Source organism: Eublepharis macularius, chromosome 9 (genome assembly GCF_028583425.1).
Source record: "Eublepharis macularius isolate TG4126 chromosome 9, MPM_Emac_v1.0, whole genome shotgun sequence".
In the NCBI taxonomy this organism is placed as follows: domain Eukaryota; kingdom Metazoa; phylum Chordata; class Lepidosauria; order Squamata; family Eublepharidae; genus Eublepharis; species Eublepharis macularius.
In genome coordinates this window covers 70,887,960-70,909,617 of record NC_072798.1, presented here as the reverse complement: position 1 = coordinate 70,909,617, position 21,658 = coordinate 70,887,960, and the positions used below count along the sequence as shown (strand labels likewise).

At 42.2% G+C, this 21,658-nt stretch overlaps 1 protein-coding gene across 1 annotated transcript in view; it reads right to left on the bottom strand.

The window, feature by feature from the left end:
- The window catches only part of ADAMTS20 (ADAM metallopeptidase with thrombospondin type 1 motif 20), a 93,491-nt gene that overhangs the window by 4,081 nt on the left and 67,752 nt on the right, over positions 1 to 21,658 (bottom strand). Inside the window, exons 29-38 of the mRNA XM_054989207.1 lie at positions 14,300 to 14,467; positions 11,213 to 11,386; positions 7,960 to 8,130; positions 6,737 to 6,937; positions 6,440 to 6,569; positions 6,243 to 6,337; positions 6,053 to 6,147; positions 4,334 to 4,467; positions 2,814 to 2,905; positions 1,027 to 1,131 (exon numbers count right to left, since the gene is read on the bottom strand). Of these exons, the coding sequence (XP_054845182.1) occupies positions 1,027 to 1,131; positions 2,814 to 2,905; positions 4,334 to 4,467; positions 6,053 to 6,147; positions 6,243 to 6,337; positions 6,440 to 6,569; positions 6,737 to 6,937; positions 7,960 to 8,130; positions 11,213 to 11,386; positions 14,300 to 14,467 (1,365 nt within the window). The remainder of the gene's footprint in view (positions 1 to 1,026; positions 1,132 to 2,813; positions 2,906 to 4,333; positions 4,468 to 6,052; positions 6,148 to 6,242; positions 6,338 to 6,439; positions 6,570 to 6,736; positions 6,938 to 7,959; positions 8,131 to 11,212; positions 11,387 to 14,299; positions 14,468 to 21,658) is intronic.

The following is a 21,658-nucleotide window of genomic DNA, read 5'->3' as shown; positions in this document are numbered from 1 at the left end:
CCTCCCCTGGGACACTGACTGGGGGGGATCAACCATGCCCAGTATGTCCCCTCACTGGAGAGCATCCTGCTCCCCCATCAAGAACTGGGAATAAATAAATGGAGTGGCTGGGGGCACCTTTTTCAGGGGTCCACAGAATTGGACCCCCGCGTTCAACCTCCCTGAAACTTGGGGGGGGGGGACAGTCTTTAAAGAACAGTCAGGAGTAAGTCCCCTGAACATTTGGTGTATTTTGCTTGCAAAATGCCATCCTCAGCCCCCTGGATAGTCCCCATAGTTTCCCTATAAAGAATAATGGAGACTGGAGGTGGCTGGGGACAGCTCCTTTGGGAGGGGGTGTAAAATGGCCTCTTGGGGTCTAATCCTTATGAAACTTGGAAAGTCTTTAGAGGACAATCAGGAGCAGGTACCTTGCAAATCTGGTGAAATTCAGTCAAAAATGACCTCCCTGGGCCACCAGAAAAACCCAAATTGAGTTTCCCATAGGAAACTATGGCCAAATTTTACCAAAGTTGCTCTGTAATACCAAACCAAACTAGACAATCAATTTGGTATTCTGAGAATACAGAATTTTTTCTCCAGTTCAGTATGAGCAAACTGAATTTACCATTTTTTTCATGTGCACATCCCTAATCTGACCTGCTTCATTATGAACTGAGTGATACCTAAACACAGAAGCAACCTTCCTTTAGGGGAAAGACATCGTACGTAACACAGAATTTTGAAGAGAAAATGTGCAATTAAAAATTCATTGGCAGTGCATGAAATGCCTGAGAACCTGAAAATATGGGGGGAAAGACAAACAAATCTAGGCCATGTCTTTTCCATTAGGTGCAATACAGCTCCAAATTGTTTTTGTAAAGTCCATTTCCTTTAGACTTCCCACATATGCTATTTTCCAATCCTTTTAAAAAGATTGTTTCCTTGATGGCACAGCTTCCTGCATTTTGCACCGGATGCTTTTTTGTCTCAGTGAAGGTTACTACTCAAGCTGAGCCCAAGTCATTGATAAAAGAAATTACTTACTTGAGATTTATGTATCTGAACTGTAGCATAATTTCCCTGAGCAATCCATTTTGCAGTAGTAGATAGCCTCAGTCCAGTGCTTGCCAAATTAATGCCAAACTGACCCTTTTAAAGTGGAAGGAAACAAAAAGACATATATCAACTTGAGAACATTTCTAACAGGCCTATATAATGTTATTTCTTTGAACTCTTGGAGAAATGTAAGTTAAACATATTTTATAACATAAAAAGGTAGTGTCAGATAAGAGCTCAAGTACTTGAGAGTGTGTATTTATAAAATACTACAAAACTTTGCAAACCCTGTTTTCCAGAGGCAGTCATGAGTTGAGGATATTACTGGGATTAACCTGTCATACCACCCTTAAGGCTCGGGGTGGGGGGGACCTATTCTCTTGTCTCCAGCCTAAAATATAATCAGTGAAGGGAAGTTGCAGGATCACAAGAGGGCAGTATTGCATTGTGAATCTGGACAGGTAACATGGCAAGAAGATCCAAGACAAGAGAAGATGAAAGTAGGAATTTCAAGAATGTATAGGAACATATTCTCAAGGAATTTGAGTTTTGATCTTTGTCGGACACTAGGATCACTCCCACAATTCTCCCAGTGCCTTCTATAAGGCAAATAAACTGACTGTGAATGACTACAGCAAATCACTAGCTCCCTGATAGACTTGTAAATGAGGAAGAAAATTCATGAATTCTGCAAGTTGTGGATACTTTGACATGTCTTTATGTTTGGGGGGAAATGTAAAAATCCATTGTAAAAGAAGCAGAAATAAAACTAATAGGGATTGAGAAAAGTATATACAAAACAAGTGGGGGATGCACACAGACTTCTGGGTAGACATGGACACGAAAAGAAAAAAGCCCGAACATGGTGTTCCTTGTTCATTGCCATCCACGAACAACGAACATTGATGAACATGACCTGTTCACAAACATGTTCGTTGGGGCCAGCAGGCTCTCCTCCAGCCATCAAGATCCCTACCATACCACTCCCAGAAACCCCACCTGAGCAGGCAGCAGGAAATGTACCAATAATAAATAATAGCTTGGCCCCAGAGCCTTGCAGCAACCCTGGAACATGAAGAGGTAGATTCCTCTAGATCTGGAACGGAGTTCCGGCACCTCTTGAAAATATTCAGCAATAGTGCTTGAAAATAATATGATTTCAAAGAATCCCATGTGTTTCTTCCTCTTTTCCCTCTTGAGAGTTCCGCCACCTCTTTTCCCAGAAAAAAAACCCTGCTCACAACAGCCCTTTGAGATAGATTAGGTTGAGAGAGAATGACTGGCCCAAGGTCACCCAGCAAGTTCCAAGGGGGTTCGAATTTAGGTCTTCCAGATCCTAGTCTGAAATTCTGACCACTACAACCCACTGGCTTTCATTGAATGCCTGCTATTGTATAGTAGCAAGCAGCCAGGCATGCCAGTGGTCACTGCTGGGCCTAGCCTCAATGAGTCCTCCCTCAAAGGAAAAACAGGCCTGGAAAAGGCCCTGAACCCTCTTCCTTCCTTTTACTGACAGAAACCAAGGCTTGAAGACTGGCAATATTTTGTGGCTGCCTAGCAACTCCCACAATAGCCACTGCAGTGGGCATTTGTTTCTTATAGGTACAGTACTGCTTGCATCATTGGGGGGAGTGTTAATCCTCAATGATTTTTAAAAGATTATTTAGATTTTAGATTTTTTTAGATATAAAATTCTGAGATTTTTTAAGATTTAAATATTTTAGATTTTTTAAAATTCCAATGCTCTAAGTTCTACAACAACCCCACTCATTTACCTGTGGGCATTTTGCAGCACTATAGCAATCTCCAGCTGTGGCAAATGGAACAGGTTTCCCAAGTATTGTGTGAGCAAAGCGGAAATCAGTAGCTAGAAAATGAAAGCAAAATTTTGTTATTACCAGAAAAAAGCTAAATAAATCTCAATACATGTATTTAATTACTTAATTGATATCCCACCTTTGTCACCAAAGGGGACCCAAAGCAGTTTACATCATTCTCCTATCCTCCACTTTCTCCTCACCCCAATCCTATGAGGTAGGTTAGGATAAACTTGTGTGACTGGCCCAATTTTACCCAGTGAGTGTCCACAGCAGAGGGTGGATTTGAACACTTGCCATTTTCACATTGCTTACCAGCCACGGAACATCGCGCCAAGCTCCCAGAACGACAACGTCTTCCTGGCTCCAGGAAGATACTGTCGTTCCGGGAGCTTGGTGTGACGTTCTGTGGCTGGTAAGCAGTATGAAAACAGCAACTGGCTCTCCTAAAATATAATAGGGCCTGAAACATGAACACTATGGTATTGATCCAGAGGTCTATATGCATACAGCCATCCTGTTCCCCAAAGGGAAACATATCATAAAGACATACCTATTTCCATTTCTGCATGTGGGCCAGTCCTTTCTTCCAACAAAAACATAGGGAATCCCTTGCACCCACACAGTTCTGTATTGGATGAGGGCATAGGCTCTCACATGGACCTGCAGCCTCTATATTTCTATGTCCCTCCCAATGTCTGTGCTGACACAATATGTGATGTGCATTAGCCCATTTCACTTAACTTGCAGGCAGCACAATGGTTATGTTATATACACACTGGAGTTATGTTATGAGGTAGAAACAAAACACCTCTTCTGTTATAGGCAGAGTCCAGAGACTGTAGAGAATATATTTATAGAGATCATATTTAATACTCATTAGACTGTATCCTACACATAAAGTACAGCATTATGGCAGTCTCCTCCTCTCCTGATGAATGTTGATCATGTCTCTTGTGCTGGATGCATGTGAACAACATTTATTTTCCTAGACATATGGAAAGCATGGTATCATCAGTAGTCTTATGATGGGTTCACACATACATGATCCTTGAAAACAGCAACACGCATCACAGATCTGGTAAAACAGAACGGTTCTATATCTGGGACAAGTGAGAAGAGGAAATTGGCAAAAATTACCCTCACACATCAACAGAAGTGCTGTTCTGCTCTGTTGACAGTAGAGCATTTTTTTGGATCCAACTCCCTTTTTCAGTGGAAAATTGGACATAAAAATATTTTTAATTGGCACTACTGGAGATTAAAAAGGCAAGTGTAGATGACTGGGGAAGGCAATGGCAAACCACCTCGCAAAAAGTCTGCCAAGAAAACGTCGTGATGCGACGTCCCCCATGGGTCAGTAATGATTTGGTGCTTGTACAGGGGACTAACTTTACCTTTACCTAGTAAAAGGAAACAAATTATGGCAAAAACCGTGTTTTTTTCATGAAACTCAAACTACTATGTTAAGGACTCACTTTTAATTTCCAAAGAAGTGAGATCAAGTCTTATTTTTCTAAAAATAGTGTAGCCAGCTGCAGGATAATCATTTCTGCACATGCAGTCTTGCCTCCTACTTCCATTAAAAGGACACTCATATGGATTTTGAAGTCTGCAAGCAAACATGCATTAGTTTTTTTTTCTTTTAGTATATTTGGTAGCATATTGTATCACAATGCTGTGCCGTATCAAAAGCTATAAACATTAGGGGTAATGAGATCATTCTGTGCTGCAGAAAGTATTTTACAACTAAGCTAAAATGAAAGGCAAAATCCAGCCAAGTTAAACACTTCTAAGTAAATGAGCTGCTGTAACATAGTGGTTTATTGTTCGGGTTATGAACCAGTGTTCTGCTGGTTTGAGTCCCATTACTGCCATGAGCTCAGGCCTTGAGTAAGCCACCCTTCTCAGCCTCAGCTCCCCAGCTGTATGGTGCAAATAGTAACACTGACTCTGTTCAGCACTGTAAGTGGAACACTAATCTGTCTAGAAGAATGGTATATAAGCACACTGTTATTATTACTATCAGTTATTATTATCAATTTCAATAAAGAGCAGGGCTTTTTTCCTGGGAAAAGAGGTGGTGGAACTCAGTGGGTTGCCAGCACAGGGGGCAACTCGTGGCGGGGGGGGTAGTACCCCTGTGCTGGCAACCCGCTGTGCTGGCAACCCTTGGCAGGAGGTAGTACCCCCTGTGCTGGCAACCCACTGAGTTCCACCACCTCTTTTCCCAGGACCGCACAATGACATCACTTTGGGTCAGCTGGAACAAGGGGGAAGTTTTTAAAAGTTTAAATTGCCCTCGGCAAAAATGGTCACATAGCTGGTGCCCCCCACCCTGCTCTCCAGACAGAGGGGAGTTTAGATTGCCCTTCACGCTGCTCCAGCAGCGCGGAGGACAATCTAAACTCCCCTCTGTCTGGAGAGCAGGGGGCGGGGCCACCAGCCATGTGACCATTTTCAAGAGGTGCCGGAACTCCATTCCACCACGTTCCTGCTGAAAAAAAGCCCTGGAGGTAAGCAAGTTCTTAATGCTCTCCCTAAAAATAAATGGAATTTTGAAATAATTTGGCAATAGTGTTCAACACCACAGAGTTCTAGAGAAGCACCACAGAAATCAGAAGGGGTTCCACAATTTTTTTCCTGGTAAATTTAGAATATGCTTGTTTAAAAGCATGCAACCACTTATGGTGGCCGCCTGCATGCCCCAGTGGTATCTGATGTAACCAACATGTTGGAAAATGCTATCCCATAACTAGTTAACTAACACTTAACTCTGACTAAAACATTGGTTTTATTGCTCAAGTGACTCCAGAGAGCTAACATCAGGCTCTTATGCACATCAATGACACTTCCGTTAAAAGCTATAGAAGTCAGTAAGCAGCAAGCACTGGCTTCCCACAACTGCATAAATTACTATATCAATCTCAGTTACTTAGAACTTGAACTTCTAAAAGCTCGCTCTCATAGAAATGCTAAAAGATAGTTCTGTAAAGCTCCTGTTCAATTTTGCTATGACAGATTACCATGGAGATGATTCCTCTATACTATAGATCTTATATACTTGCCCAAAGTCAGCTTGTGAAACTAAGGTTGGGAGTTCAGAACTATACATATGCATTTTGTCATGGCACATATAATTTTGTTAACAGCATAAACAAATTCATTCATTTATTTTTAAAAACAAGTAAGACTACCGGTATCCATATACTTCTGAAAAGTTGTCCTCTTGCCCTTTCACCAATGTTAAATATTCTTTGGGATCCTGAAGCTGCATATCTGAACAATAAATCTACAAAATAAATTCAACAGCAGAAGCTCTGAATTACTTTTAGGCAAACATGGTTTAATTCTATAGCAATTCTTCAGACAAATGCATTAAAATACCTTTATCATTTTTCCTTTAATGTTAATCAGGTATTCACCATCTTTTCTAATCTTTTTAGTCATCTGGATTTCTTTGCAGCTGGTTAATGGTTCACCTAAATAAAATAATTGGGTGATGTTCTTTTTATGAATGAAACATTCCATTGGACTGCACTGGATTCCAAGACAGCACAGAATAGCAGTGACCAATTACTTACAGTCTGTTGCACGACAAACCCTTCTGGCTTCTGGCTTTAAACGTGATACGCATAAGCCACTGGGTGAACCATTTGCTGTCATGCATTCTACTCTTCTTTCTTGCGTCCCCACTCCACAAGGCACCGAGCACTGAACAAAGACCACAAAGAAGACCACAAGGTCTCAGTGGTATGCCAGTAGTCCACTCTGAGCAGAGATGCTTTGGAGAGTTACACCCTTTTAAGCCCATTGACTTCAATGGACTTAGAAGGCATTAAGTATTGTGCTGTAAATTCTTTATTTTGCAGAAAACTCACCTTGCTCCATTTCCCAACTTTCCATGTTGAGGCATATGGACAAGCCCTAATGTTGCATTCTTTCAATAACGGGGATGGCAAGAGTGGGCAGTCTCGGTAAACTGCAGACCGCAGGTCGTAGCCACGATTATTTCGGGCATCATTGGCTTCAACACAGAATGTCATCTTTTGTGCATGGTCTAGAGAACATCTAGCTGGACACTAAAATAATAAACTGCTGTCATAAGAGGCACATAATCACTAATTCCCACTCATATCAATGAGACTTGCTCCCTAGGAAGTCAGCCTAGGCTTGTAGTCAAAATTCTGTGTAATTTGGAAATACTGTCAGGGGTCTGAAGGGAGCAGTAAATAAATGGTGCATCCTTGAAGAAAATATTCTGAAAATTATGCCATTATGGTCAATGGGACTTCTGAGTCCCATACATGGGATAGCCTTGGAATCCACTCTCAGTGCTCATATTCAAAGACATCTATTTAACTGAGTAGTAAACTATGCTATAAGAATCAGCAGTGGCTAAGAGGGTGGGGTGCAGGGAATGTGTGTCAAATGGTCTCTGGTCCAGTTAATTAAGATATCAGGCTGCAAACCTTACTGAGAAATGTTCTGCCCATTAATTTTGCCAAATAGCATGATCACGGTTGACTCTTATTTACATATAAGAAACAAAGACTAGCATCCCCTTATGAGCAGAGCACACATTGTAAAATATACATCTTTTGCAGCACAAAAAAGTATATTCATTTCCATGGTTTTAAAAAAAGTGATAACCCACCCCCCCACCCCCGCCAAAAATATTTTGTCTCATGCTAAAACAAGGTTGAATAGCTGGAATATGGGTTAAATCAGGAAAAATTGTTCAGTTGTTGGAAGGGAGCATGGGTGGAGGCTGTTTGTGCTTTAGAATGTTATGATTCTAACTTTTACAAGAGTCCTAATGCCTGTGCAAACTTTTAAGAAAGGTTAATGCATGCCACCACATAATGGTGACAATCACAGAACAGCTGGCATGAGGTAGGGCCAAACACAATATGATAGGGACTGAAAGTTCCCACTTCTTTCTTTTTCATTCAAGATCCTTTGAATGTTATCCCCAAGCTTCCAGAAGGAAGTGGATATCAGGAAACACATCAGTCACCATGGCAACCCAAGGTACTACCCTGGAGATCACTAGATTACAAGCATGAACATAAATAGTATCAAAATAAATGGATAAATGTACCTGTGATGTGTCTATTGTAATCACAATGTATTTACAAGGAATCCTTTTGCAGTTCTTGGTAGTTGATGGTTTCATGACTGTATCACAGAAACTTTCACTCACTTGGATTCCATTTTGATTCACACACTTTACTGACCGGTAAATTTCCCTTTTTTTACATGACAAGGAGCACTGAAGGCAATAAGAACAAAATTTAGTCCGCTACTTTCCCATAGAAAAAAAGGGCTACATTTCTCAAGCTGGCTTTCTTCCAGAGAAAGCCTGCTAAGCGCTACATGACTTCTTAGAAAGAACTTTAGGCAATAAAGACATTTTGAAAAAATATATATACAGTATTATACAGGATAAGCAGTACCTAATACAAAAGTACAAAACAAGGATTTTCATAAAAAGAAAAGCAAATACATAGAGCATAGAGCATTGCACAGAACTACAATGTTAAAGGATCAAAAATGCCTCATTCTTTTGCAGACAAAATACAGGTTTCAAATTTCTGCTGGAGAAACATACAATTCATGCTTGTATCAGGAGCTTCAGCCTCTCTTCTCCAGGGGAAATGCACTAGGGGACAATGGGGATTCTAATATATACTTTAATTTTTAATATTTGTTGCAGAGGATCCATATTTGGATTGAGCCATGGCTCTGAAGTAGGAGAGATAAATGCTTCATACTGCACCATTTTCAGGAAAGACCTTATTAGTAGAAGAAAAGACAGGAATGATACAAGTATATTTTTCCCCCTGTAGGGATAGGAGTTGGCAAGGATAAGCGTTAGCTGCCACTGCTTCAGTATGATGGCCTGATTCAAGTCCCCCCCCCCACACACACACACACCCTGCAAATATGTGCAGGAAGATCCTCAATGTAACATGCCGAGGACAGGGCCGGTGCCAGGGTTTCTGGCACCTGAGGCCAGATACCTGTCCCCACGCGCACTGTGCATGACATCATCACACAGGGCATGCTGCTGCAAGCCAGCCACCCCATTGGCATGGCAGGCAGCTGGGACAGTGCAGGGGTGGCCTCCCAGTCCTCCTGCTCAGTTGCCCCGCACCACCCCCACTGCCTGCCACGCCTGGCTGGCCCACAGCTGAGGGGCAACTGAGCGGGAGGGCTGGGAGCCTGCCTGCTCAGTTGTCCTGTGCTGCCACTGCCAGCATGCACTCCTGACCGGGCACAGCAGCTGCGGGCCAGGTACAGCAGGCGGCTGGGGCAGCATGTGGGTGGCTTCCCAGGCCTTCCGCTCAGCCACCAGCACTGCTGCCGCCAGCCCCACGGGGCGGGCCCCGCCCCTGGTCAGCGCTCGAGATGGCTGCCGGCACTGCCTCCCTGGATGTGCCGGCCCTGGCTGAGGAAGAGAAAGCATGAGATACTGGCTCTTCCTGAAGCCCCTCTGAATTAGGAACCAAAATCCAGCAAAATAAATTGAATTGTTCTGAGTTTTGCTGCAGCCAGGATGTCATAGGGACCATATCACTCCAGTCATGAGCTATCTACACTTGCTCTCATTTTGTTTCTGGGCACAATTGAAGCCTTACAGAAAGCCCCACACCTGAAGGATTGCCTACTCCCTTATGAACCTACCCAACCACTATGATCATCTTCCAAGACCTTGCTTCAGGTGCCTATGCCTTCTGAGATTAGGCAGATGAAAATCTGGGAGACAGCCTTCTCAGCTATGGCACCAAAAATTTGGAACTCTCTCCTCAGAGAGTCACCTGTTCCCTTCAGTTGCCATTTTCCGCCAGCAGGTAAAAACTTTTATTTTGGGGTATGGTATTCCCTCAGTGATCTCTCCTTCCTGCCCTATATTTTAATTGCTATTCTTGTATTTTCCCACATGTAATTTAGCTTGGTTTGTGCATTTTAGCTTGGTTTAAATTGTTTTAATAATGTTTTTGTTTGGATTTGCTTAATAGTTTTGAAGATGTGCTTTTATTATGTACATTTTTAATCTGTTAGCCACGTTGGTGGCCCTGATGAGGGCAGAAAGGCAGGCTATAAATTTTGTAAATAAAATACATAAACACACCTCCTGAATACAGCAGCACGCTTAGATAGAACTGTAAAACTAGATTTCAATAGCAAGGCCTTAATTGTCAAAATACGTATACACATAGGGAGCCAGTTTGGTGTAGTGGTTAAGAGCGTGGGACTCTAATCTGGAGAGCCAGGTTTGATTCCCCACTCCTCCACTTGAAGCCAGCTGGGTGACCTTGGGCTAGTCACAGTTCTCTGGAGCTCTCTCAGCCCCACCCACCTTCCAGGGTGTTTTGTTGTGGGGATAATAATAACATTATTATAGCTGTATCACTTACTCCATTGGCATTCTCAATGCTATAGGCAGGGCTTTTTTTCTGGGGAAAGAGATGGAGAAACTCTCATCCAGAGCAACTCCCAGGAGGAGGTGGCATGACTCTCATTACATGTGTGTGCACACAAGAGCACGCATGCGCGCTCCTAAAGGTGTGTGATGACATCACTTCCGGGAAGTGACATCAACAAGCAGGCTGTGGCCGCCCCAGGAGCACTACCGTGCTCAATGGGGGTCCCAATTTGGCCTGTATAAGGCTAAATTTGGACCAGATTGAGGCTGAATCGGCACGGGATGGGACACTGTGCCATGGGCCCAAAATGGCCCAGATTGGGCCTAAGTCAGCCTGGAACAGGCCGCTGCTGGGTGGGGAAACCCTCCACCACCCAGCAGCAGCCCGATCCTGGCCATTTCAGCCCAGATCCAGGCTGTTTCAGGCCCTAAATGGGCCCAAAGTTGCCCCAAAGGCACAAAATGGCCTGGATCGAGCCCAAGTCAGCTTGGAATGGGCAGCTGCCGGGCGGGGGACCCTCCTCCACCTGGCAGCGGCCCAATCTGGGTCATTTTGGGCCTGATCTGGGCCCAAATGGGCCCAACATGGCCAAAACAGACAATTTAAAAAATACTTGCGTGACACCAATCACATGGGTATTTTAAAGAGGTGCCAGAACGCTGTTCCAGGGCATTCCTGCTCAAAAAAAGCCCTGGCTATAGACAAACTAAAAAACACACAGAGACACATAGAAGGAGATGTAAAGAATTTATACATGAAGCAAAAAACTCTAGATAGCACTATCTGTCATTTTAACTATGGTGTTTTCCCTATGGATTGTTTTTTTACTTAGATGCATACTATTTGTATTCGTAACTGAATCAGCATCAGATAGTTAACTGGTTAAAGAAGCCTGGCTCAGAAGTTCTCCTTGACTATACTTACATTTTGCCATTGTTCAGTCAACCACTGGTACCGTGCACAGGCAGGCAGTGAACAGGGCCTTTTACTAGCAGGCTGGGTAAGACGATTACACATCATTTCATTAACTGGACCACTACCTTTCAGCCTGCAGTAAACATCCCGTTGCTGAACACCTACCCCACAAGTCACAGAACACTGAAATAAATACACAGAGGCAGACATACGCAGAGTTAAAAATCAGTTTCACAAGTTTACTGTTTATTTTCTTCTGTTTATATCCCATTTTTGTGATAATTGGGAAAATGGGTATTGTTGTTCACATACAATGGCACTTGTTCATGCTCTCTCTTTTCTCATACACACACAAATCAGAACAGATGCTTTCTCGAAGTTTCATCTGATCATTGTCAATGTTCTCCAGACTTCAAAAACCACTACATCATATTTAACCATTACTTCCCCCACCTCCCTTCAGTGTTCCTTTTTAAAGGCAGATCCTCCTCTGCTTTATATATATTCTCCCTGGCACATTTCCTAAAATGCGTACCTTTCAAAAAGGGAAAACATATGACCTTCTACAGCCTGAGTGAAAAGCACATACCACAACTTGTTTCTATTAATTTTATTTGAAAATCACAGATGCAAAGCTGAAGCTTCTATTCTCCAGACTCATTTGTATCATGGCTATTAATTTTATAGTGAACTGTACTTAAGTGAGAAAGGAGAGCAGGTCTTTTATACATGGCTTGTAGCTTTGTAGTCATCTCCATCATTTGCATGTTGACAAAAGATGCATCCCTGCACACAGGGTTAATTAATTACACAAATATATTAATAAAGGCAACATGATGCAAAGAAAAATGATTCTATATTCAGAGTCAAGTCACCCCTTTTGCTGTATTATACCACTCATGAAGATGCCATTTTAATTATGTGGTAAAACAGATTAACAGGGGCAAATGGCTGTTGAACACAGCTTGTGTGATTTACAAGCCAACTACATCAGATCCTCAAAATACTTTCCCCTTCCAGGCAATCTGAGGCAGGCAGAAGAATCAGATGTTAATTGAGTCTCTGGAGAGAGATGTACCATACATGGCTGATTCAGTATGTTAACGTTGGTGAGGCATAAATTGAATGCACTCTCCTATTTTATTTATTTTGCAACATTTATATTTCCCACATTCTGAAACAATGCATTTCCAGAGATGCTCCTGTCACAAACTCATGTCCAACTCACGCTTGAGCTGATCTTCCCCTACCTTGAGATAAAACTTCTCCTCTCTAAGACTATGAAGCTGTATACTGGGCGGGGAAGCCTCTGGTAGCGTGGTTGATGTTAAGCTTCAACTTTCTTTCTTGACCCACCCTTCAGTAACATAAAAGTATTATGGTTTTCCCAGCCAAGTCTTAGTAGGGGACAGATCAGGGGTTTGCGCTTCGCTTTAGCAGAAACTGGCACACAAGGTTTGGGGAGTTTCAAAATGTAACAGAAGGTTAATTTACAGTAGGTAAAGTCAGAAGGCAGGTAGGCAAATGTTTGAACTGATGTAACAGAAAGGTTTTGATACAGAAATTTCACTGGTGTGAGGCACAAAACACTTGGTATAACACTAGGTTGCTGGCTTCTTTCAGAGGTTGATACTGCTTTACAAATGTTCTACTTTTAAAGAACAGACACAGCATGAGTTTCTCTCCTCTCCAGACCTTAGGGTGCTCCACTGAGTCAAACCCTTACTAGATACTGGGCAGGTGTTATAGTTATGAGTGATAACCCTGTTCCTAGCACTGAAAGGGAGACTACTTTCTACCCACTTCCTTGGCCCTCTATAATTCCCAGATCTCTCAAGTCTAAGCAGGAGTTAGTGCTGGTTTCTCCAACTTTAGTCGAAGGACTAAAAGTGCTTCACAAACATTACTTCCTCACACAGAGGATTCTCTGGTTGACCCTCTCCAGTCAAAAGCCAGACCCCAACTCTCTTCCACTCTGCAGTTTACTCTCCAACTGTCAGCCCCCTCAATGTTCCATCCCCAACTGCCATTTGAGGCTAGCCACATTGGGGGTGGGGGAGGCATGCCAATCACACTCTTACTGTCTGGCAATCTCAGCATCTGAAGCTGAGCCCATCACAGCTCCATATAATAGTAATAAAATAAGATTGCCCCGAAAAGAATTAGAAAAGAAGAATTCAAGAAGCAACAACAAATACTGTCCTTTCTAATGTATAAGTCTAACAATTCCCACAAATAAAAAGCAAATTCTCTAATAAAAAGCCAAGGATGCTGCTAAATTAAATTCCCTGGTTGGGGCTCTCCAGTCTGGATGCTCCCACCAAACAAACCCTTACGAAAGGTGGCATACAAAGGAGGACCTTATGAGCTGATCTCAACATCAAGATAGGCTCATACTGGCAAAGATTGTAGCTCAGCTCCAAACCATTTAAGGCTGAAATGTAAAGCTCACGAGGTTATAGTAAAATTACATTGTGTTTCAAGTCAAGGTATTTGGCTCCCAGTTTCACATTATGTTCCAGTATTGCCTGAATATTGCCTCACACGTAAAAGTGGATGCAATCTAGCCAAAGCCAACCTCTTATATCTCACAAAAAACCTCTTACAAAAAATAGTTGATTGCCTACTTAACTTTCCCATTTAAATCAATGGATCTTAAATATGTTTACTGGTTGGTGCCTGTATGCCTGTGAGTAAAAATCATCATTTTGAGCAAGCACTATCTACTGGGAGAAGATAACACAGAAGAAATACCATATTTACCCAAAAGGAAGAATGTTTTTCCCAGGTGGACCATCAAGAAAAAGAGGTGATCTTCATACATTTTTGTGTATGTAGAATTTAAAAATACATATAACATTTTAGCAGGGTTGTCTACCATTCAGGGTCATCATTCTCTCAGGTAAATACAGGTGAGTGTATTATTAAATGTTCCTTATGTATACATTTTATCTGCTAAGGCTGTAGAGGGGCTCATATTCAGACTTGTAGTGATGTGTACCACATTTTTAAAAGTTAGATTGTATATTTTAATACATATGATGTTAATCCACAATATTTTGGAAAGAGTATAACACAAAAACAAGCTTGAAATACCTCCTTCCACTTGCTGGCTTTCCATGCAGGACATCTGGTAGTTCTGCAAACTTTGTGGGTTCGAGGCTTCTTTAAACGTTTGCATGCATTGTCCCCTAGTTGAGTTTGGAAGTTATTAACACAAAACACATCACGATACTTTAAACCCTTCCCACAGGACACAGAACACTGAAAAAAATAGAAGTAAATATCTTTTAATGCTTTGACTTTAACATCATTTAAAACCAGTAACAGAAGCATTATTTGGTAGGATATAGATGTATGGCAAATGATTACTGCTATTAGGCTAGTACTGTTTCAACAGAGGCCCAAAACTCAGAAGCAAGGTATGATGGCCACACACACCACCACTTGTTTGTTCCAAGAATATGGCAGCCAGACATTCCATTTTCCTAACATAACTAGTAGCTGTACCATCCATGGCCTTTTCTAATCCTTTCTAAAGACATATAAAGACAGGATATAGATCGCTCTTGGATGAATTGTAACTTAACATGGCCTGTAGGTAACCACTTGATAAGCCAGTTCATTGTCCTGCCAAAGTGGAGGGCAAACTGATCAGAAATGTGTGGAGGCAGAAGGGCAGTGGCATTCTCTTTATTACATGGAAAATGGTGTTCTGTTCTGTATTCAGCCCAATCAATCAGAGAGAATTTCAATAGAAGAGGATCATACAATATCAAAATCTGTTCTCCCATTCTCTCCTGTTTTCAGAATTCATTCTCTACTAGAGTTCCATCATGGAGGTAACCAGGATATTTAAATTTTCAAGATAGCACCGCTGAACCGACTTTAGGTGTTAAATTAGTTTCGCAGAGCTAGGACAGTTGTGTGTTAACCGATTTATGTTATTGTGAATGATCATTTTATCTTGTATACATTTGAGTTTCCCATAGAAATGTCAGAGCGGACTGCTTACATTCAGGCATTTGGTGATGATGGCTCTACTCTAAAAAAAGCTTATGCCACTATAAATGCATTAGTCTTTAAGGAGCTGCAAGATTCTTTGCTGTTTTTGCTGCAGCAGACAAACAGGGCTACTCTCTAAATGAGGGGTGTCCAATAGGTACCTCATGAGCTACTAGCAGGGCTTTTTTTCAGCAGGAATGCAGTGGAACGGAGTTCTGGAACCTCTTGAAACTGATCACATGGCTGGTGGCTCCGCCCCCTGATCTCCAGACAGAGGGGAGTTTAGGTTGCCTTCTGTGCCACTGAGCAGTGCGGAAGGCAATTTCAACTCCCCTCTGTCTGGAGATCAGGGGGCGGGGCCACCAGCCATGTGACCATTTTCTCCAAGGGCAACCCACTGAGTTCCACCACCTCTTTTCCCAGAAACAAAGCCCTGGCTACTAGTACCTGACAGGCTGCTGCAGGTTGGCTTATGTATCACCTAGAAGACCCAGGAAAAGATTTAGTCTCGGCTTAAGAAAAAAAATATGGCTTTTATTTCATAGGAAACTTCTCTGTGCTGCTTAGCTGATCGTTTCATTTCTGGTGCTGGAGTCGATAGAACAAAACATAGTAATATACTGAGCAGAGAGTAACTTGGGATATTTTACATTACTCAGAAATAGTACTCATTAAAGAAAAGTTTGGCAACCCTTGCTCTAAATCTGCTGAAGTTCCTTTACTTAGTTACACTTAGCTCTGTGCTCATCACTCTTGCTCTTTCTTAGGTTGGAGACTAGTGACAGTTTTTAAGGTTTTAAAGCATCAAAATTTCATTCCAGCATAGAACTAGAGCCCACTCCCTCAGATGCAACAGAGAGAATCCTCATCAGGTTTCTCATGATTACCATTTGCTCTCTTTAGGGCTCAACTAGACAATACCTGCGACACCAGTCCCCCAAACCAATTTGTCAGCACAACACTGGGAAACTAATATTCCTAAGCATTGCTGGGACAGATTAAGCTCACAGGCACAGTACGGCAGCTGGGGGAGCTCCAGCCTTCCTTCCTGTGCTGCTTTCCCAAGCTGAAATGGCTGCAGGGAGCCATTTCTTCCAAGGTGCAACTCCACATATACAGACCCCAGCTCAGGATAATGGCACAAGGGGGAAGGCTGAAGTTTGACCTTTCCCTGCGCCATGCTCACAAGCCAAATCCAGCCCTGCAGTGCTTGGGAGCATTAACTTCCCAATGCTCTATGTGACATGAGTTGGGTTGGGGAACCCCCAACATGACTCATGCCCCGTGTAGATCTAGTTGAGCTTTATTCATTCCACTGCTTTGAAGAATAGCACTATGGTTGAACAAAGAGGGAAAGCTGCATGGCACTGTTGAGGCCTAAGTGAGAAGTCTACAATGGTTTGACACAGACTTTATTAAAGAAGCGGCTCTTGAGAAGAAACTTGGAGAAGTAGCTGTTTTATGTGCAATCAGCAGCATGCAAGATGTCACAGAGATGGAAGTGTAAAAGAGAAAGGACAACAGACGTGATTCTTCAAAGCAAAAGGAGCAGGGAGGTGAGGCAATGAAACAGAGGACTGCCATGCATATACTGTAATGGTCGGGATCTCATATCTGCAAAAGAAAGCTTCAGATAAACAACAGTCTTGGTGGCCAAGACATGCAGTTGGCTATATGTACAATGATTCTTATTGTTACCAGTAGCATTCTGATAATAATCTTACTGCTGTGATACAGAAAGAGTTAACGCTCATTTGGGCCAAATTATGATGTTTAATGAGTACTGTCTGGGTATTTTACTTTGTGCAAAATCAGTTTGCTTGATCAAGTGGGGACACTGTCCGCTTCAGCACAATCACGAAGTGTCACTAGTGTGGTGTCCTGGTTCTCCCAATCAGATGCACTGATAGGCTACATGTTTAGATACCCAATGGCAAAACCGCACTCCCAGGGCTGTTTGGGCTTTGGAAAATGGTGCAGGGGGAAGGATGAAGCCCTTTTCCCCCCTTGTGCCATTGTTTCAATCTGAATCAGGATTATACACTCTTGGGAAACAAATTTTCTCCCACCAGACATGTGACAGTCAGAGTCAGTCAAGCTGACAGAACCTAGGCACTGCACAGTAAAAACTGTAATGCCACCTTAGCCGAGAAAGCTGATTTTGCCAGAAGTAAAATAGGTTTAATTTTTAGCAAATGGAAATATTTATAAGGCTGCTAATGTAAAGTCCATATTTAGCCCTAACATCTATTGAACGTCAGGGGATTTACATCTTTTACGGCTAGAACTAGCGATGTAATTGTTTTCTTATGCTAATGTTTTCAAACACTAAAAGCTGTCTTGCACTACACTTAGGCTGAGGGGTGAGAGAAGCATCCATGTGAAAGACATAAAATATTCCTTGTAAGTGAGCCTTCTCTTTTATGTAAGCCCTTCAATAAGATGAGCTAGAGAACCTGTAACTTTTGCAAACCTTATCATTATAGGCATTTCAAAGAGCAGCTTTAGAAGGATTAAGTATCAAAGCATCCCACTGATAAGCTCTACATTAAAGTCTTTAAACTGTAAACAGAACTTGATAAATGGTGGCACAAATAAAAGGCTAGGCAGGTGTTTGCAAGAAAGCCCTAACATATATTCTCTATAATCAGCAGGTGCATTCCTCCCCTCTTTCTTTAGCAGAAAAACTGTAAGGAACACCAAATAATTTCTTTTCCCTGTCAGACATATTAAGATAAAATACATTCTGTGTCATGGGATGCTCCTCCTTACTCAGTTCTACCATTCGCTAGTCTGTACTAGACATAGTTCTTTTACATCTGTTGGTAGTGTCTCCTGTGTCAAAACTCTTCTGCTGAAGATGATGACGTTAAGGTAAGGAAATACTGCTATGATTTTGCTTCCATTGCAGTTTCATTTCAAGACATGCTGGGTCTCCTCAATGATATTTAGTGTAATTAGAAACATAATAGATAAGCCAACAGAAAGCACGTCTTGTTATTTTAATTGGAGAACTATGCATGAGTATCCATTTGAAATCTACAGGACTTAAAGGGAGCAATCTTAAAATGATGTTCCTGTGAGTAAGGCTGATTGAACAACATGGGACTTATTTCTTAGTAGAACTCTTTAGGAATGCTACCAAATTTCCTTAGCATTAGCAGGATAATGTCCATATTATTGTAATATAAAGAACTGCTAGCTATTCATTAAACATTGGTAAAATTGACAGTTCTATGAGCTTCAAGCTGCTTTTAAATCAATGATCTATAAACTTTTAAAGTATTATATGCCAAATTGTACAAATATATAATTAATACAAACATGCTAATACTTTAAATTCTTTTAAAGAAGATAAAGCCATTTTTGTTAAAACTGGACCCAGTGACTTTACTATTTGCAAAGTGAGTATTATTATATTGTGTTCTTAAAAATTTAAGATACACAGAATGGAGTATATATACCACATGGAGGAACCCCTAAGGACTTGTAAGGAAAACTAATTTTCCCCTCCCCCACTATTACCACTTTCCCTTCCTTGAAAGCCCCCATAGCCTCTCCCCTTTTCCTGGCTTCTCCTTCCCACCCACCACCCACCAGACCTTTATCTGCCCCCACCTTCAGTTTTCCCTTCTTCCCTATCTCTGGCAACCTCTACCAAGGAAAACTAGGGCCCAGTTGCATGGTGCCATTTGCCAGGCCAAGCCCAGTTTCACAGTAGAGAACCTGCAAGGACTTGCAACGGGCACTTCATTTCCCCTGTATCACCTGCTCCACACAATTCCTCTTTCCCTCCTCCTAGCAACTACAATTTTCTCCCTCTTCTCTGCTTCCTCTCTTCTTACCAAACACAAACCAACCTAACTTTTATCTGCTCCCTATCTTCAGCTATATTTATTATGCATTTACTCATTTATACCCGATAATGGGAACTCAAAGCTCTTTACATCTTTCTCTCCTCCATTTTATCCTCAGAACAACCCCCAGGGAGGAAGAAGCAGTCTGCCTGACCCTGCCTCACTCTTCCGAAGGGGAGAGAAAGGAAGAGGCAACCTACTTCACCAACTGGCGAAGGGCTTCTTTTTTGCCTTGCATGGAGTGTAAGTGGACTGAGTGCCACTTCACACACTTTGGGCACCGCTTCCCTGATTTCATGAGGGGTACAAGTGGGTCAGGATCCAGCTCCCTCACTTCATGCAGGGCTCAGGCAGGCTAAGCCAGGCAATGTTTTGCCTTGTGCGGGCCAAGCTGCCTTGCACAGTGCTGAGGCGAACCAGGCACAACTCCCTCATGCACACACTTTGCATGGGGCTCTGGCAGGCCCAGCTTAACCTGTCAATGCTGGCTCATCTCAGATTGGGGCAGGGGGAGACCACTGGCCCACTGGAAGGCATCACATACAAAGTCCTTCATGGCCTTGGCTCCTCATATCTACAAGAATGCTTCTCTCCGTATGCTACACCATGGCAGTTTCAATCATCTTAACAAGGCATTCTGCAGGTGCCACCCTACAGTCAGGTAAAATCAGCGGCATCTTATACACGTACTTTCTCATGTTATGGAATGGCCTGCCACTCTCCTGGCTTTCTTACACAGGAAACAGGGCTGTGCTGTAAGGAAATGGTTCAAAGAGATGCATCAATAAAGGGGCAGGAATTGTAGACTATACTTTGGTGCACCATCCATTATTGTTGTTTATGATGTCATGTCAATTGCATGTTTTGTTTCAACACTTTCAGCTCTGTATCAGATTTCTGCTTGTTTTCAAAATTCTATCTATGCCTTATGTTTGTTGAATGGCTTGACTGTACTGAATTTCACTGTGTAATCCACCTTGAGTCCCCGTGTGAAAGGCAGATCATAAATGTAAATAAATAAATGATCTGTGAGGTAAATTAAGCTGAGAATGTTTAACTGCCCCAAGGTCACCCAGTCCATTTCCATGGCTGAATGGGGATTCGACAAATCACAACAACTTATGGAGGGTGGCTGCTGTTGAACGGTAGCAAGCAGCTAGGCCTGGGTGAGTCAGGCAAATGGGAGAGGTAACAAGTTGACCAGTGGTTGCAGCTGAGCCTGGCCCCCAAAGCGTTTGACCTCGAAGGCCAAAAGAGCCCTGCCCCCTCCCTGCCTTTTAGTGACAGAAACCAAGCTTGGAGCACTAGCAAAATTGTTGTGGTTGCCTAGTAGGAGTCACTGAGAACATCTGTTTATTAAAGCTAGAGGTGCTTCTTTCATTTTTTTTAAACCCACCTACAGTGTTCCTTTGCTTAGATTTCTGGCTTTTCTGCAAACCTGGGGCACTTTTCAGTTCTGTAGAAAGATATGTCTTTTCTTGTACATTCACAGATCCATTCTCCAGATTTAAGTATCCTCAGATTTGGCCAGGTTGAGATTTCTACGTCTGAGGCTCCTGCAGCAGTGGTGGTTGCTGAGCCTCCTTTCCCTATCCCCCTCCAGCCACTAGACTGGCATAGATGAACCCAGGTAAACGGAAGTGCTTTGTGTGCACAAACTGGCCTCCCTTGGGAGAGGGGCTTAACCCCCCCCTCCATTTTTTATGTTTTCATATTTTTCGGCAAACCTAGGGAGATCTCCCAGGTTTGCAAGAAAATCTCTCTTCTGTCTCTGTGGTGCAAATCTGAAGATTTAAGTATCTGCAGATAGACCCATGTTGAGAATTAGATATATTGATATGGGATGGAGTTTGCTTTTGTAAAGGTATTCTAGTACAAAGGGTTAACTGATGTATAATGATAAAGGATATACAACAATAGAAAATATTAGATAACGTGAAGAAGAAAACATGATGATAAAAGAATTCAAGAAGAACAAAAGAAAAACTTGTTTGATTTCAGGGAAGTAAATAGTACTTGAAAAAGGGAGGACAACAAAAGTGGCTCAATAGTTGTGAAGAATATAAGAAAGAAACCACTATGGAAACCAGCTGTGTAGACAAGAAGGTATTTTTTAATTGCCAACGTGTTTGAACACCAATCTCTGGGAAGCAAAAACCATTTAAACAAAAGAACAAAAAAATCTCTAAAACCAGTGAACATATATTATTACAGAGTTAGTGGTTGACTAAAACAGGTTTGCTTTAACCAATGATTAACTCACTAATCTGTTAAAATAGTTACAGTGTGTTCATAAGGGAATATGAGAAATAGCTGAAGGCATTCTGTTGAATAGATTAGTAGATTCAACTGTCTCAATTATTTATAATTTTCCCTATGCTGCCTTGCTACCTGAAGTGTGGTAACAGAGTGGCAGCAGAGAAGGTCACTGTCCTTGGAGAAGGATAACTCTAAAGTGCAAAGTTGTGTGACATACCACTGCCACGCTTGCTTGTACAACCATAGTGGAAGGCACAGCTACTAGATGGGACCATTAACTGGCAATGCACATACTGAGTTCAGATGTACGACTCCATCTGACAGGAGATGCTCT